Source organism: Balaenoptera musculus, chromosome 14 (assembly GCF_009873245.2).
Source record: "Balaenoptera musculus isolate JJ_BM4_2016_0621 chromosome 14, mBalMus1.pri.v3, whole genome shotgun sequence".
Classification (NCBI taxonomy): Eukaryota; Metazoa; Chordata; class Mammalia; order Artiodactyla; family Balaenopteridae; genus Balaenoptera; species Balaenoptera musculus.
The window spans coordinates 84,951,967-84,970,391 of NC_045798.1; the positions used below are offsets into that span (position 1 = coordinate 84,951,967).

Sequence of the window (18,425 nt, forward strand, 5' to 3'; positions counted from 1 at the left end):
TTGGTATAAGAAACCCCACAAATTCCACTAATGGGAACATGAATATGCCTAAATTGTTTTGAATTTATTCCTGATGTGGATAACTGAAGTCTAAGTAACAGTATTCTGATACCAGAAGGTGATTACACTTTTAAGACAGACCCTTCTGGGATGTTGGCATGAGGGCTTCTGTGGGTCTTTTCCCATCATGGTAAAAGTTAAAAAATAACATTTAAAGTTTCTGGAAATTGTCTTAAGGGAGGTACATTTATTCAAGAAAATCTACTGAATTTCTTTATGAACAGGGATGGTCTGTGGCCTTTGAGCTCCTCCACCCAATAGAAGCTATCCCAATAGAAGCTTCTAGCCCAATAGAAGCTCTACTCAGGGTGGTTTCAGGCAACACAAGCTTCCTCTCCCTACAGGCTCCCAGTCTGGAGCTACACTACCTCCCCAGGAAGGGCAAGCCACCTGCATTTCTCAATGCCCTTTCCACCCCCAGATCCATACTGCAGATGCTCGATTCCAGGCAGGAGTGGCTGGAATGTGGGGTCTCCCCTCCTCCTCCCAGGCCCCACTGGTAGGAAAGAAGGTCTACACCAGGCACAGCAGGTTGAGAATACAGGGCCCCGGTCACACTGGCTGCAGCTCACTCACAGTGTGGAGCTCCCTGAAGAGACAAGCTGAGAAGCCCAGATGGCCCCTTTCTCCATCCTCACCGAGTGCTTTCTTCATAAAGCAGGGGTGTTCCTCTCAAGAGAAGCGAGCCAGTGTCCCTGCCCCACCCTACCATCCAGAGCAGCGGCGCAGAGGTTTTGCCCATGGAGAAAGGTGGGCCACCAAGAACCATGGGAACAGACCCACTTTAGGCAAGTAAAACGAATCCCTAGCCGTGCTGTATACGGTTCTTCACAAAATGCTTAATTTCCCATCCGTTCCAAAGTGGTTCCTTGGACACAACATGGATCATTGCCCATCTCCTCAAAACAGTTGATACTGGATCGGCTTCTCTTATTGACTCTACGAACCATGGGTACTGTGGCAACGTCTCTCTGCTTCTATCCACAGAGGGCATTTTAATAGAAGATACTGGACATGAAGCATGGAGCATTATTTGCCCATTTCTTTTCCTTTGCAAACTGGTTAATATTGGATCTGAACAAAAGAGGATATGTGGCACTTTGAACTTAACCAAAACTTGCAACATTCATAACCAAGCCAAGGGATGCTCTCTATGTAAACAAACCTTTGCGTACAGGCTAGAGAAGGAAGCCGGAACATTGGAAGCGATTCTCATTGGAGAGGAAGAAGAGCGTTTGGGTAGGAAAATTGAAGTCGAGGTAAGTGGCTTTAGGTACCAGAAAGCCCTAATGTTCCTTCGATTCACTTTTATCTCTAGAGTATGTGCACAGTGTCTGGTGAAGACGGACTGGATAAGTGAGAGGTGCCGCCACAGATGAAGGAGCTTCTGATAGGAAACCCTGCTTTGCATGAAAAGCTCCAATGCCCTACTGCAGGCTCCAAAAAGGAGATTTGCCAATGACCATCAAGTGCTAAGGATAGTCCTGTGCATTAGGGAATGTGAAAACTTCTGGTTACAGCACGAGTAAAAGCAAAGGAAAAGTCTAACAAATCAATTATAAAACCTACAGGAAGTTCATAAAGCCAATATGCAATATATTTTTAAGGCTGTCTGATACATAGAAACATTGGAAAAACTTCTTCCCACGCTACAGGTAGAGGGATTTTGCAGATTCCAGGGACGAATGATTACCTTTACAATGATTTTCGTCCCAAGGGTACACACAGTTCTGGAGTCCATTGCAAACCAACGTATTGTTAATACACATGTTACTGTGGCAGAAGAATGTATTGCCTTCGCAGGGAGCTAAAAAGGAGAAGAAAAAGGCAAGAAAAAAGTTTTAACTGATGCTCAGTTGTAAATCACGTTGCAAATCTGAAAACAAAAAGATTAGTGTGATAATTTGCCGTCAAATTGAGACAAATGATAGGACTGACATTCCATTCTCAGAAGTGTTGCCATAGCGGTAATTATTCCTTGAGTTACTAACAGAGCTAGAGTTCTTCTAGATGTGCTCAGCTTCTAAAACTGGCACGGGAAGTTTTCCTTCATAAAAATGAAGTACATTATCCATATGGGTTCTTCTTCTTTTTTTTATTTAACTTGGTGCATTCATTTAGCAAAACTTAAGTGCCGACCACATGCATAACATTATGCTTTACACTGAAATTCTGTATGTATAAATTTAGTTGTCCTGTGCAAAAAAGATTTAGTTTAATGGAAATATTGAAATATTTTGGAAAGTATATGCTTACAAAATACTAATGAAGAAAGTATAATATTATTTAAGCATATGAAGGAAGCGAAGAATATTATGGAGATTCAGAACAAGGGAAAATTTATTCTGAACAACATAAGAAAAATATGCATTATTCTCATCAACGTTTAAAATATATACGGTGATGAAATTAGGCTACTTTGCATATATATCACACGTTCTACTAACTTTAGGTACAATGGTCCATGATCTCCAGATTACAATGCACATTTAGGGCATTGGGAGGTAAAATAAGAATTCCAAGAAGTATACAATTTGGCTATAGAAATAAGAGAATTAGTGACAAGTCTAATATAGCAAAGTCTAATGTTAGCTATGACTTCAATATTACAAAAAAATACACTTCTTGGTAATTGGTTATTTATAATAATGCATCTCTAGAGTAATGCTACATTATGAATTATAGCTTATAGACAGTCCTTTAAAGTAGTTTTTGTTTTTATCTTTGTAATCATCCCACATATCTCATAAAATGTAATTTTAGCATTGATTTTTTTTCAGTTATAGTTTTGTGGCCCTTTTAAGGATAGGTATTCTAGAAAAATATATTAGACACAAAACATATAATTTACAGAGGTTCATCAATCAGTAAAGTTTTATCAATGATCAATATTATCGAAACAGTGCAGTCATATTATAATTTTCACCTTCAAAACCGCATATTGCAGGGTTGTTTTTTTCTTAAGAAAGTTGTCTTCCTTAAATGTATTTTCCATATTAATGAAAATTGTTAAGAAAATGCTTTGCGTAAGGTAATTTAATATATTTTAACATTCCTAGAGGAATCATTAAAAAAAAAAAGATCAAGTCTTGAAAATCAAAAGTGTGGCAAAGACAAGGGGAACTTGAGCCAAGCATTCCCCTGACTCTCCAAGCCCTTCCCCCTACCACCCCCCCCCCACCCCCAGTCCCAATTCCCTGGAGAGTTTCTTCTTCCTTCTGCTTGGTTTGCCTTTAAGTCCCTGGTTAAAGAATAAAAAAGATGTAATAGTCGTTTTGAAAAACAAAATATTAAAGAGTAGAAAAGATGCAGATGCAGTAGTCATTTTGAAAAGTATCATGCTGAACATTTTATTGTGCTCCTGCTTTCAACATGGTGTAAAGCTTTTATAGTGTAAAATGTAATGATCCAATCTATTACTGCAAAAATCTGCTTTTCGGTAAGGAAGTAAATTTGAATTTCTGTAGTCAACCATTTTGCAGAACTGATATGGTCTGTTTAGCAGGTAATGAATGTTGTCAAAATGTGTACACAGAACAAAAAAGTAGTTTTCTGCAAATAGATTAGAGCAGCTGCAAACTGCTTTAGTAGAAAATGTAAAAAAACACTTACTACCGGATAAATTGCAGTGGTTTTGAAAGTACAGTTAATCCATCAAGTAAAGAATACCTCGAAAAGAGCATAAATATTTATTGACCTTCCAGAATTAGCTGGAAAATTTATTACAATGACTATTAAATAGGATGGGTTTGTTTTTAAATTTTTAAATATATAGATAAAAATGACATCACATTCTGCAACAGTGAAGTATGTTAGTACTAACACTACTAACAGTATGTTAGTAAATGCACTAGAGATTTGGCTTCCAAATTCTCCAAATGTAATTTTGTTTCTGTTTCTGCTGCTGTTGCGAAAGTCTTACAAAACACCAGTCAATGTGCCAGTATCAGCTATCATTAAATATTGGTGGTTTGACTGGGAGTGGAACAGATCATCCAGGACTGTCAATGAATCACATTCTTGACACACTACTTTACATCAAATAATTACGCAAATGTGCCAGTTAAATGAAATCATCCTCCCTTAAAAAAATCACTATTATTCCGAGTACTATTCCATCTTTTCTTCCTTACTTTTGCTACATTTATAGAACTGCTGTGCAAACAATAAACACACAAAAACAACAAAGGAAATCTTGCAGTGGCTAAGAAACCAATGTATCACAACATACCCCTTTAATTTTGACTCATAGACACCAAAAATAAAATAGATTGGATTCTGAATTTTCTTTATATTGCATATCTGAATATTTCTCTCATATAAATGCAGACACACAATAGTTCAATAAAGATCCTTGTTTCTACCTCCTGCTAAAAAAATAAAATGGCACCTTCCTGCCTCCCAAATCAAGCTATGTTCTCACTGCTCCTTCAAGGATGTCTGAGTACATACACTCTGCACGTAAGCATTTCCCACTGCTCCCCACACGCTCCTGAGATCTTTGGTTCATTGGTCATACAGTTCCCTCCCTCTCTCTGTCCTGGAATACCCATTCTCCACTCTGCTATGCAAATCATATCAGAACTGTATTATCTTTACAGTTTTAAAATATCATTCCAATCTATCAGAAAATTATCTTTTCCTTAAATCCTACTCTACTTATAATTTTTAAAAGAGTTTAGCACTTAGTATATGCTTATCATCTTTCCCCACGAGTTCTTTGAGGCTAGGGACATGCTTTTAAAAAAATTATTTGTAATCTCTTATGTGGCTTAATATCTCTAGGCTTAGAGTAAATAGTCAACATATATTTTTAATTGATTAATCTCACTGAGCAAAAGTTTAGCTCTGGCCAGGCTGCCGACCTGAGTATCCCAGAGAACAGAAGACTCTCACAGGTGTGTTTACTGTGGAGAATTAGCTCTCAAATACAGTACAAATTGTGATACTCTCAGAAACTAACTCCCATTCATTATTTGGCTCTCTTACTATTGCTGGAAAAGCACATATTCTACCAATTTTTAAAGAACTTATTCTACTTAGAAATTCAATATAATTGTCGAAAGCTATTGGCTCTTAAAAACCAGACCCCTTATTCCCTAAAATTATCTGGAAGAAACTCAAAATTAAGGTTTACCAATAATAAAGGGCAGCCAATCACATAATCCTCAAAATTCAGAGTAACTCACACAGGCAGTTTCCATGATCAGATGAATCTACTTATTTCTGGGACTAGGTCTTCTGTTGCTTTCAGAATAGCAAACATAGCCTCATATTGATGTTAAAAACTAAGTACACAGAAGACAGTATTCGCATTGCTTTTTGACTCTGAATTATTCAAAAGCATATTTAGACATAATGACTGCAGCTATTGCAAACTCACTTCTCTGGAAGGGTTTATTGAACATCACCATTTCATCATCCGGCTCTAATGCTAAGTGTTTCTTTTTGAGAAAAGGCAGAAACGGAACGTAGTGAAATATGCTAGTCAGCCAAAAGAATGTCATATGTGTAAGCACAGCATTGTTATTGATTTAAATCGTTCGGGTAACATAGAAAATGGATATTTTAACACTGCAAAGTGAGTCTTTCCCAACTTTCCCCTCTTCTCTCATACACTAACACATACGCAATTGTGCAAAGCATCCTTTTTGGACCAGGTTAACTGTCCATGAACTTGAAGCTTAGAGAATGCTTCTCCAGGCACTTCATCCTGGGGTAGAGTCCTGACAACACTACAGACGGTAGGGCTGCGTCTCAGGCTGTAGGGAGTGATAATTCCTAAGGGGAGATCACGTCTTCCATGAACACTTACTCAGTTACCACATCTATAAAATAGGGAGACAGATAATGCTTCCCTAAGTGATTTAACTATGCAGAGAATGTAGGACAGTGCCAGCCATACGGACGCAAGCACTGTAGTTGTCATTGTAAGCTGTTCTAAAAGGCAAGTATTGTACAGAGGCTGTGAATTCAAAATGTCTGAGACTGAATCTTGGGTTCACCGCTTCTAAGTTGTGTGACCTTGAGCAAATACTCCTTAAATTTTTCCACTTTTCAGTTTACATCTATATAATGGGATAAGTTTAAGGAGGTACATGATATAAAACATATATTCAATTTCCTAATTTGTAAAGTGACGATAGTTATTCACAGACCTCTTGTTAAGACTAAACGAGAATGCAAATTTGAAAGAACAGAGCACAGCCCTTCAGGCAGAAGAGCACGCAATAAATGCTGTTTAAAAAGATGAGTTATACACAGAACTGTTTGTTTTCTCATGTGACAAAACAGCAGATAGTTATTCTTTAGATAGTAAAATATTGTAATAAAATTAATATAATTAAATGGATTATGCTACATAGATCAATAAGATATTATATTGGGAGTAATATTTAAAATATTTAACAATCATTACTTCATGGGAACTGACCAATCAGAGTTAAATGGATGTTGCTGGACGTATCACACCAGTGCATTCCACCCTACCTGTGTGTACCAGCTTTACAACACCCCAGTTTACAGTCACTTGTAAGAAACTGAAAAATAAATGAATGCATAATGAAACACCTTTTTCTCAAAAACGACAGGGGAATGCTTATTTTAATAATTTTCCTACCATATCTTCTTCCAAGTCCTTATTCTAGCACACTATGTATTTCACAAAAATTCAATCCCAAAGACTAAGTGGACAACTCCCTTCTATGATTCAAAAAGTGGTTTTAGATTTTCCTGTTCCACGTTGCTTTTAGTATAGTACTTGCTTTTTATCAAAGCAACCACAGAAAGCTCAGTTTTGCAAAGATATGAAATAAATAAAAAGGAATGTAGAACAATCTAATGTTGAAACGACGAACCACCTGGGGCTGGCAGTTTGCACAGTGTCTGTGCAAAATACCAGACTATAAATATAAAATATCTCATGGTACCCCCTGTGAGTTCACTTTGGCACTCTGGGGCACCTCTGCACACAGTTTGGGAATCATGGGATTAGGGTATTATATATGATATCCTGTCTTTTAGCAGAAGGTGTTTAGCCTAATTCATGAGAAGGGCAAAGCATCTCTCTTCTGTTCTTTTCCTCTTGATAAAGGGAAGAAGAAAGGGTGAGGCCCAGCACAAGAATGAGTCTGTTGACAGGCAATGGGATGCCAGAACCTAGTTTAGAATAGACTAAGAAGAATTGAACTGCTCTGCATAATAAAGTGAGCAATTAAATAAAAGAGCAAAAAAAAAAAAAAAAAAAAAGTGGTTTTAAATTAATTCTGATATTACATGAAGTAGCACAATGACAGGTAATACAAACAATTAACTTTACAATTTGCAGAAGGTTTTTATCCTCTTGCCCTCCTAAAAGTCATTATATGAGCTTCGTAATATACTTGAATGTGAAAACAAAGTCAACAATACACCAGAGCCCTTCAGCTTCAAGGTCTTTGATTCTGTGTTACTGTACTATTTACATGTAAAGAGAAAAAAATAGTCTATAACCAGTCTCCATTTTTTATATCCAAGTACACAATAAACACACCTTTCCAAGACATGCCCAGGACTTTCCTAAAACTATGATTTCCTGACTGAGATATTTTAACATCCTGGGGGTATATTTCTCTGCTACACTCATACCCAGTGTAAAATATAATTAAAGTTCAATTCTAAAAAAGAAGCAGAACAGAATCTACGCATGTGAAATATCGATACAATAGCAAATGGAGATTTTAAATGTTTGTACTACTTTATAGGAGGAAGGTTTAGCTATATAAGGAATTTGTGATATTCCATCATTCACAGAATAACAAGACCATCAAGATAACATGCATTTTCTAACACCAAATTGTAAAGAGAGCTATTCAGGTCCCATCCTGAGAAACCAAGGCAAGCAGTGTGTAAAAGAGAATAGATCTTGGTCTTTTGGTTCCAATATAAATCCAGGAGTGTTCTGAAGTTTTTAGTGATCCTATGAAATTGAGGCTTGGATAAAAGTGACATTTATCCTACAATTGTATTAACAGAATTTTCAGTACAGAGAAACACAATACACAGATGCAGATTTTGAAATTACCTAAAGGTCCTTTAAGCCCAATTTTAAAATTCCAATTTAAAATACCTTAAGTGAACAGTTATCTAAATATTTCAAAACAAATTCTTTGGAAACACAAAATTTAACTCAACATTTTGCTCTGGCAAGGAAGATGTGTACTGCAGAGTAGGAAAACTGGGAAATACAGTGTGTTCCTGTGTGTCACCCTTGTAGCGATTCTCAGCACCTTGTTCAGAGAAGTCATATGCCGAAAAGCGTATGTTTAACCTTGTTTAATCCAAATATCTCCAATTTTATTTGTATACCACTTAATAGACAACACAAGAACAAAATCAAAAACAAAAGCTCGGCAAGTGTTGCCCCAGTGTTCAAAAATCATTATAGTGGTAGGATTCTTAATTCTTAAGGGGTCATAGAATAGTATGGAAATTATTGAGGTATAAAGTTGGGTGAAAAATAAGGATACAAATTGTTTCAAATCATAAAGCCTCACATGCAAACAAGCATATGAAAAATTTTACTGGAAATACTAAGCTGAAATGTTAGCAGTGACTACTTCTAGGATATTTACAAGTTATATTTAATTTTTGTTGGGAAATTTTTTCATATATGCATATACATATGTGTGTATATACACAAACATATACACATGTAGTTACTTCTTACGATTGGGAAAAATCTGGTAACTTTTCATGAAAAAAAAGCCAGATATTAATCCAAACAAGTCTATTTTATCTTTCAAATTTTAACCAGTAAAAGAACAGCTTTCACATAATATACTTTATTATTTTTAAAGATACTTAATGAACTCAATATTTCACTGAATTCATTGTTTTCTTTTGGAAATTTTTTCTAGTTTTAAATCCTCATATGTTCCCATTCGTCCCACTAGGTGGGGAGCATTTACCATTCTTCAGTGAAATAGCGTTTCAGTCCTTCACGATGCTTAAATCATGACGGCATCTGAGACAAACAACCTTTATACCTACATATTGCTGATTCTTAAGGACTAAAAACGTTATCAGGAGACAAACAAACGAATTTTGGGCGTATTTTAATTAGGTTAAGGAAGACAAGAGGAAGAAGGGCACCACACACTCAAAATAAAGGAAATTTTATTTTAAAATATCATAAAGAATCACCACACATATATTTTATAATGTTAAAGGTCTAATCATGGACGTATCATCATTTTTCAGTATCATGTCACATGCTCATAAATACTGATCCAATTCTGTAATTAAAAGCCACGTAATTCATAATTGCTATTTAATGCTACCAGCACTAATGCTCATTCTATTAGAGTCATTTCTTTCCTCACCCATTACCTTTCTTTTCAAGTCCAGAAATCCATGAAATACCACTCAGGGAAAATTAAAACAAAATGGAAATAAAAACTGTCAGATTTCTCTCTGAAACGTTGATATTTCAAATACCTCTGCTTTCTTGTTAATGAAACTATCATTTGGTAGATCTGTTCAAAGTCAAATTACATCATATTTCATCAAGAAAATCTGGAAATAGAAGTGATGTTCGATCCTATTTTTCTTTAAAAATCATTATACCATTTAAAAACTGCTTGGGGCTTCAGATCAGATGCTCCTGCCGACCCCGTCTCCCAGCCCCCAACCCATATCTTGTTTCATTCCACAGGTATTCTCCTTGCTTCTTGCTTCTCTCAAATTCTTATCTTTTAACCTCTTTAATTTGAGGTTTGTCAAAAGCTCACGCCTCTATGTGCTGGCCTGTGTGAGAATAGACCACACACACACACACACACACACACACACACACACACACACACACACCCATGTCTTTGAGCTTTCTACTGCTTTTTTTTATTCTTATTTTCCCAATCATAACTTGGAGTGGAAATGGTCACAAAAATGCATGGAGAAGCATCAGAACAAGGAAAGAGCTTGGAGCACGTTGTTTACATGTCCTTGCTTCATTTCCTGAATTCAGCTTGTATCACCCTTGAAGATATTGATTTATTAAAATTTTCTGACAGTCAGGAGGCTCTACAGTCTATCACTTTCTTTACCTGAGAGATGGGAACAAAGCTTAAAATTATTATAATTATGTAAATGTGATAGGTACCTACATTACATATTTAGGTAATTAATTGTTACTAAATAGCAAAATCTGGCACACTGAAAAACTCAGTTACTTTTATTCAATAATCATTTTGATCTTTCAGGTGCAAAGGTGATTTTCCCCGCCCTCTGAGGCCTTTTGGCGGACCCCTGCAGTCAGGCTCCTGGTGGTACCGAGCAGGACCCTCTGGGGCTCCTGGGCACAAAAGCCTTTCTGTGTCCCCCGTTTCCGGATTACAGGAAATAGGCTTCATTCAGCCTCCATGACCTTCCCTGAGTTCCAAGGAGCAGGTTTAAATAGATGTTAATTAGGGAAGGGAGGACCAGTCAAAAGAAACAATAGAGCAGCCTAGGGGCAGAGTGTGGGTCCCCCCCTCAAGGGATATACTTAATATTTCTGAGCTGTTTTACAGATACTGAAACCGCCAGCAGGTGGGAGAAATTAACGGTATGCTGCCCACAAGCATGTAGACCCCCGACTGGATGGAACCAGAATGTTGATGAGGCTGATGCCCCTTTACCTCACCACCAACCAATCGGAAGAAAGTGCACGAGCTGATCACGCCCTCTTTGAACCATGACTATAAAACTTCTCACTACCCCCTCCAGGTCCAGACACATTTTGAGGGCATTAGCCCACTGTGGTCCTCTTTGCCTGGCAAAGCAAGAAAGTGATTCTTTTCTACTTCACCCAGAACTCTGTCTCTGAGATTTAATTTGGTGTCAGAGTACAGAGGCTGGATTTGGCTTCATTCTCATGGGCTCACACTTCCGGCTCTGACGCCTATCTGAGACCCAGATTTGTTCGGTGCATCCAAATCCCTAAGTAGTATCCCCACTTGGCACTCTAATTACCATCTCAAATGGAATATGGCTGGATGGGTTCAGTTAACGGCGATGATCCTACTCCTCTTCCCTGCCTCAATTCTCCCCTCACACACCCTCCTGACATCAATAAGGGGCATCGCCTTGCTCCAGGCTAAAGGCTCAGGGTCATCCTTGAGTCCTCTCTGCCCTGGCACCCACATCAAACTGTCCTGTAGGTCTGTCAGCTCTCTCTCAACTCCAGGCTCTTGGTAACGTCTCCACTGGTACTTCTGAGTTGTCTTTCACCGAATGGTCTCTTACATGGATCCACGGACACAGTGGCCAGAGAAGCCTTGGATATTTAAGTGTAAATCAGATGGAGTTTCATCCCCTTTTAAAACACTCCAAAACCTTCCCAATAAAGTGAAATCAAATCTCAATCTCCTTAGTACCCCTTTGCTTACCCCAAATCTTTGCCCAGCTTACTTCTGAGCATAAGGATAGCCCAACACAACCCAGGGCACTCATGCCCACATCCTTCTCCAGCACGTTACCCCGTGTTGTGTTTTTCCACAACACTTATTAGGATTTGAGTTCATCTTTTTAAATTAACTCACTTGTACATCATTAGCTTCCTTTAATGAGAGGCAAACGCGTTGTTTTGTTCACTAATTTATCACAGCGCTCAGAACATCAGGTGCCGTATCGTAGGTCCTTAATAAATACTTGTCAACGAGACACTGGAACAAAACTTCTTTAAGCAGTAAAATGGATATGCCATATTCTCATTAAATTCTAACAATGCTTTTAATTTCTAAGGAATAGCTAAACTTTTCTTCATGAACTTGATGGAAGAAAATATCTAAAACATCAGAGATCCCAATTATGAGTAAGCATCTGCGTCAGCTTTCAAAGACTTCAAAAACTGGATTAAAAAAGTGTAGAGCTTGCTGCTAAATACCATTTTTAATGGTGAGATTCTAATTACAGAAAAAAAATGTAAAAAAAATTTAAATATATTTGGCCATTAGAATTGCGTCTCAAAACAAATGTTTTGTTTTGTTTTTCCCAAAATGAATGGAATAATCTCCCTGCCACCATACTTTAAACATGAAATGGCCCTTGGGCTATGCAATTAGAGGAAATGTCATTTTACTTGAAAAATGCTGACCAGATTTGAGGCCAGAAATAGGTTTGTGCATCTTCTCGTCACCTCTTTCATCATCTTCATATATTTTTTTTTGAAAAATCAATATCTGCTTCTAAAACCCTATGTTCCAATGTGACTTAGTTAACAGTCAAAATATCCAGTGTTATTATTAAGCTATAGCTTAATCTTTTTTCTAATACAAGAAATTCTATTCACAATCTAATCCCACTCCCATTTATTAGATCCCCCCAATCTCTCTGCTAAAATTGCATATTCCTACTGTTCCAAAAGACACGCTATTATGAAAAGAGAAGCACCTTCAGGAGAAAATTATATTCCATAGAGACCATTTCATTACTCACAGAGGGCAAGGACCACATCACGATCTATCCATTCCATTTGATGCCAAGAAATTATTATACATTTTTATACTATGATTATGTCTGCATTGGGTCAGCTACCCCATGATTTATTCACTGTGTGCAATTAGACGTGACTCTAGTTACAGTAACTAGGATATTATATTTCTTTGGGGTCTGCACTCTATTATTAGGACTTGGACATGGGGTCCAGGGTTTGTTTCCATAGCTGACGCACACATATATGCAACAGTTGTTAGGGGAGACTCATCGTTTTGTTAAAGGTATTAATGTATATTTGGTTTCATTATGGAACATGCCAACTCCCAAAGGAGGACTTCCAGTAAATAAGGATTAAAGCCAAGCATCAAAGGAGCGCCATAGCCTCAGGCTTGTGATTCTCTTAGTTCAAAGACTAACGATTTGGAATAATAATTTCCTTTCTCCATAGCAAACATACATTGTTTATTTTCATTGATAGACGTAAACTATGTAGCTGTGAAGCCAGAATCAAAGAGATCAATATATGTTATCCCCAAGGATCCTACCAAAAATTACGAGGAATTAGCTGCCTTTATTCTTGTCCCAGGATCCCTGGCAGACACTTAACTAAAGACAATGTTGATCTAAAAAGTTCAATGAAAATTCTACAAAATTTTCTAAGTAATTCAACATATAAATACAGTAGCCAGGGCTTCCCTGGTGGCGCAGTGGTTAAGAATCCGCCTGCCAATGCAGAGGAAACGGGTTCGAGCCCTGCTCTGGGAAGATCCCACATGCCGCGGAGCAACTAAGCCCGTGCACCACAACTACTGAGCCTGCACTCTAGAGCCCATGAGCCACAACTACTGAAGCCTTCGTGCCGAGAGCCCGTGCTCCGCAACAAGAGAAGCCACCACAATGAGAAGCCTGCTCACCGCAATTAGAGAAAGCCTGTGCGTAGCAACGAAGACCTAATGCAGCCAAAAATAAATAAAATAAATAAATTAAATACGGTAGCCAAAATTATTTTTTTAGTCTAACAATTAGTTGAGGAAATTGATTTTAAACTTTAATTATATCACTAAACTATATATCTATATGTATAACTTTTCTTCAGTGATTCGAGTAAAATGACCAAATAATTTAATATCCAGTAATAAATGTCCATCGAGAATTAACTTCAAATATTAAGATACGTCTGACAGTTGTTTTTTTTTTTTTTAATGGTACAATAGGACTCAACTAAACATTTAAAAAGAAAGAGAGAAGGGTGAGCCTCTGGAGATTACACAATTTTATACCATTGTCCTTTGCTCAAAAGCCTCATTGTATTTGAAAGTAAGAAACTACTGACTCTAAAAAGTTTCAGTATACTGTTATCCCATTAACAGACAGAATAGTAGAACCATCTATTGACCATTTGCTCCATTCTAGACACATATATTTAAAACTTACAGCTGTCCTGTAATGATTCCTCATTTTCTGGAGAATTCACATTTAACGTCAAGGTGTTACAGGTAGGAAAATGGAAAAAGTAGTTGACCAGCACCAAATTCATGCTTTTACACATTTTCTCATCCTATTTCATATTTTTTAAACAACAAAAGTTATTTTTTCAAATGACAGATTTGTGATTTTTTCTAAAATATTAACATTAATCTTAAAATCTCCAAACACATGTATACTTGCCAAAAAGTACATATTGATATTTTCATGATACATTCCTTTCTTGTATTTTTCTATAGTGGAAAGATATTTAATTTTTAAATAATTTCTTTATATAGAAGAATATTTATTCAGTGGTAGGGAATGAAGGGAACATGTGTTTAGATATATGATTACCATTTGGCGTTATGAACCGTTGGTCTTTAAGTCAACTAAGTTATGTTTTCATAATTTCAGACATGAGTTTGTCAGTTTAATAATAATAAAAAAAAAATCGAACCCATTGTGTTCAGTTGAATAATGGCTCCCAAGTTTGTCCACACCCTAATTCCTAGAACTTGTGAATGTCACTTTTTATGGCAAAGGGATTTTGCAGATGTGATAAAGTTAAGGATTTCAAAATGGAGAGATTAGCCTGGATTATCCAGGAGGGGCCAGTGTAATCAAAGGTGTCCTCAGGAGAGGAATTTAGAAGCTCCAAGGGACAGAACATGATTTAACAACGTAGCAAAAAGAGATAAGATGATACCTTGCTGGCTTTGAAGAAGGAATAGAAGGAATCCAGAGACTGGGACAGGTGAGGGAATGTATTCTTCCCTAGAGCTCCCCTAGAAGGTGGCCTTGTTGACATCATGGTTTCAGCCCAGGGTAACCTATTTCAAATAATACGTTTGTGTGTTTTTAGGCACTAAATTAGTTGTAATCTGTTACAGCAGCAATAGGAAAACTCGTAGCTGATTTCTCAGGGTAATCAGAGACCTGCCCCACTAGGTTTAACAGATGCACAATATGGCTGCACAATATCAAAATGGGGAAGGAAAGGTCAGAAGTGGGAAAAGGGAAGAAAGAGATCTCTGAGGTGGAAAAGCAACAGTTTGGAACCAGGACACCCTGACAATTTGTGAGTCACAATTAGCTGGGAAATGTGTTAAGAGCAACATTTTCTAATTATTTACATAGTTTAAAATATCAGAGCAAACAAAGATTTATTCATATCACCTGCCAGAGAAAGGGCTGATGCTACTCTACTTCTACTGTTCTAAGGGCCCTGCAGAAATGTGGGCTTAGCCATCACCATTTGCCATGCAGTAAATCAGCCCTCAGTTAAGTGTGTCTTTAAGGTAAATGGTGGAGAAATTCTATCGTAGGCTGTAGTGACTATTAAGTCTAAAAGAGTATGTTATGAGACAGAAATGTGGTATCCTCAGCTGTTGCATAATTATCACCCCTCCAACAAAACCTCCAATGACCAATTATTTTCTGAAATCATAAATGAATCTTAATTTTCCCAATAAGGAAAATAATGTATAACTTGATATCTTGTAATAACCTATGGTGGAAAATAATCTGATAAAAAATATGTATATATATAACTGAGTCACTTTGCTGTACACCTGAAACTAACATAACACAATATTGTAAATCAAATATATTTAAATTTTTTAAAAAAATGTATATATCTTGTTTTCCTAGATTTAATAAATCCCTTCAGAAAGTCATATCAAATTATATTTATTACTTTAAAAATGTTTACTAAAACAACAACTTTTTGTTGTAGAAAAATCATAAAGTACTGATAATCAATAAGCCTCATCCTAAAAATAATCAGTTAATTGCACTGCCTTCTACACATATGTATTACATATATAATAGATACTGTATATTAAATATTTATCACACATGTTTACAAGAATATATTTGTAATGTACATGTGTTTTGCTTGCCACTTGCTTTTAGAATTTTATTTTTTAATATAGTTCATTGTCAGTATCCATCTAACACATCATCGTAACAGTTACAAGAATATAGGCGTGTTTCAAGAACCATTTAACCAAGCCATTTAAGCAATTTTCATTTTTTAAATGATTCTAAACATTCTCACCACTAGTATCTATTCTTAGATTCATTTTTTAGATCAACAGGTAAGACCCTATTTTTGCTTTTTACCTGTTTTAGAATTTTGATATATAGTGCTAAATTAAGAAAACTTTTACTTTCCTGCCAGCATACATAAATTTTCATTTCACCACACCATCTCCCAAACTGGGTATTTCATCATTGCTAATTTTTTAAAACAATTTGATAGATGAAAATGATGTCTCATTCTTATTGAAATTTATGTCTTTTTGTTTACTAATATGAATAGGTGTTTGTTTCCTATACCAGTAGGCCATTTATGTTTCTCTATGAATTAATTGTTTACTTTGTTTGCCCCATTTTCTATTGTTATATAACATTTTCTTACTGTCTTATATAATCTGTATTCTTTTTTTATTTATTGTTGCTTATTTATTATTTATTTTTATTGAAGTATAGTTGACTTACAATATTATAGTAGTTATATGTGTACAACATAGTGATTCAGTGGTTTTATAGATTACACACCATACAGTCTGTACTCTTTACAGGATAAAAACATTTGCCCACTGCCTATCCTTTATGTTGTTAATTGTCCTCCAGCTCAGCTTTTCCCTTTTATTTAAATTTAATTTAAATTAAATGTAAAAATTTAAATAATAATACATCTTGAATTTTGTATATTTGCATATAGTGATATGTTCCCTTACCCATAGTGTGTTTTATGTCTACTTTATTGAGATAGGCCCAAACCTGACACATCGTCAGCAATTTCCCCATCATATTTGGTGTATTGTTGATATTTAAATCTATGCCATCTGGTATTTACACTGCTATAAGACATATATAAGTAAATAATTCCTGTATTAATAAAGTGGTCTTAATCTTTTAAAAATACACCAATTCATAATGATGAGGCATGGAGATTTATACCCATAAAATGTCAATTTACATTTAAATCTATGTTGTAATTGGTCACATTGCTCCCTCTAGCACTTACTATTTTCTTTCCTTGCTGAAATACATACAGAATATAATGCCTTTTGATCTTAGCATTTACCCCAAACTTGTAAATATGTTTTGCCTAGATTTTTCTAGAGGGAAAATTAAATATTATTGCTGTGAGTTGATTATTATCCACCTTTTTTTGGTGTATTTTCTCAGAGTGTTACTGACCTCTGTGCACTTTTACAGTAATAATCAAATTACAATCTCTATATATATTTTTCCCTTTAGGAGCCATTAAATTTATTGAGGTGATATGGTAATTTTACTGGTGCATTACAAAATGGGGAATTTGCACTATCTAGGACAGAATGCAAATTGGCTATACAAGAGGCAGATGGCAGGCCAAACCGTGTTCCAGACAAGAAAGGATAAGATAATAAAACTGAATAGTGAAATAATAAACAATTATGGTGACAGAAGAGTAAGGATCCTACTAGTATAAACAAACGCTGGAGAAAAAAAACTATACAAGAAGAGAATTTGGCTTCTTAGAATACAGTGTTTTAGTGGGAAATTTACTGAAGTAAATGAGAAAGTGTGTGGCGGGAGGGACAGAGTACCAGATACAAGGGAACGTTTTCTGAAGTGAGTTACACACTTGAATTCAATTTGAATGAGTGCAGCTGCACCTCAAGAGGAGCAACCCTCTTATTCATCTTCATGCCCTCAGTGCCTGGGCACTTCCTTGTTTACTGAAGGAACGACAGAATGAATGGAGGAACACAAAGAAGTATAAAAATGAAAACTTATCAATGACTAGGTAAAACAGTAGTAGTTGCTCAACTTTTAGGGTCAAGCTGATGTTGGAGTGATTATTTTTCTTACACTGCCTACAATTCTATCTTGTCACATCTCTTGAACTACCAAATTTAGGAACAGTAATACATTACTAAATAACAATATATTTATTAATATATTTAATCAATATATTAAGTAACGTATGTAGATTGCATTTGGGTTATCCATTCTATTAAAAAATACCCATCATTACAACAAATATCCTTCAGCTTTCTATTGCTGAGTAACAAATTATTACAAACTTTTGGGCTTAAAACAATACCCACTTAATATCTCCAGCTATGCAGGTCAGAAGTCTGGGTTGGGTGAGGTCTCTCTTTAGGATCTCATAAGGCTAAATCAAGGAGGCAGCTGTACTGGGTTCTCATGGGGAGCATGGAGGCCTCTTTCAAGCTCATTCAGGCTGTTGGAAGAATTCAGTCTCTTGTGGCTGTAGAACCGAGGTTCCTGCTTTCTTGCTGGCTGCCAACTGGGGGACATTTTTTAGCCCCTAAAGGCCACCATCATTCTCTTGTCACATGGCCCTTTCTGTAACATGGCAGTGTGTTCCTTTAAGGCCAGCAGGAGTACTGGCTGCAGCTTATAATACCGCTGACTTCTTC

At 36.3% G+C, this 18,425-nt stretch overlaps 1 protein-coding gene across 1 annotated transcript in view; it reads right to left on the minus strand.

Annotated features, from left to right (window-relative positions):
• The window catches only part of NETO1 (neuropilin and tolloid like 1), a 92,731-nt gene that overhangs the window by 3,794 nt on the left and 70,512 nt on the right, over nt 1-18,425 (minus strand). Inside the window, exon 8 of the mRNA XM_036823492.1 lies at nt 1,754-1,867. Coding sequence (XP_036679387.1) covers nt 1,754-1,867 — 114 coding nt within the window. The remainder of the gene's footprint in view (nt 1-1,753; nt 1,868-18,425) is intronic.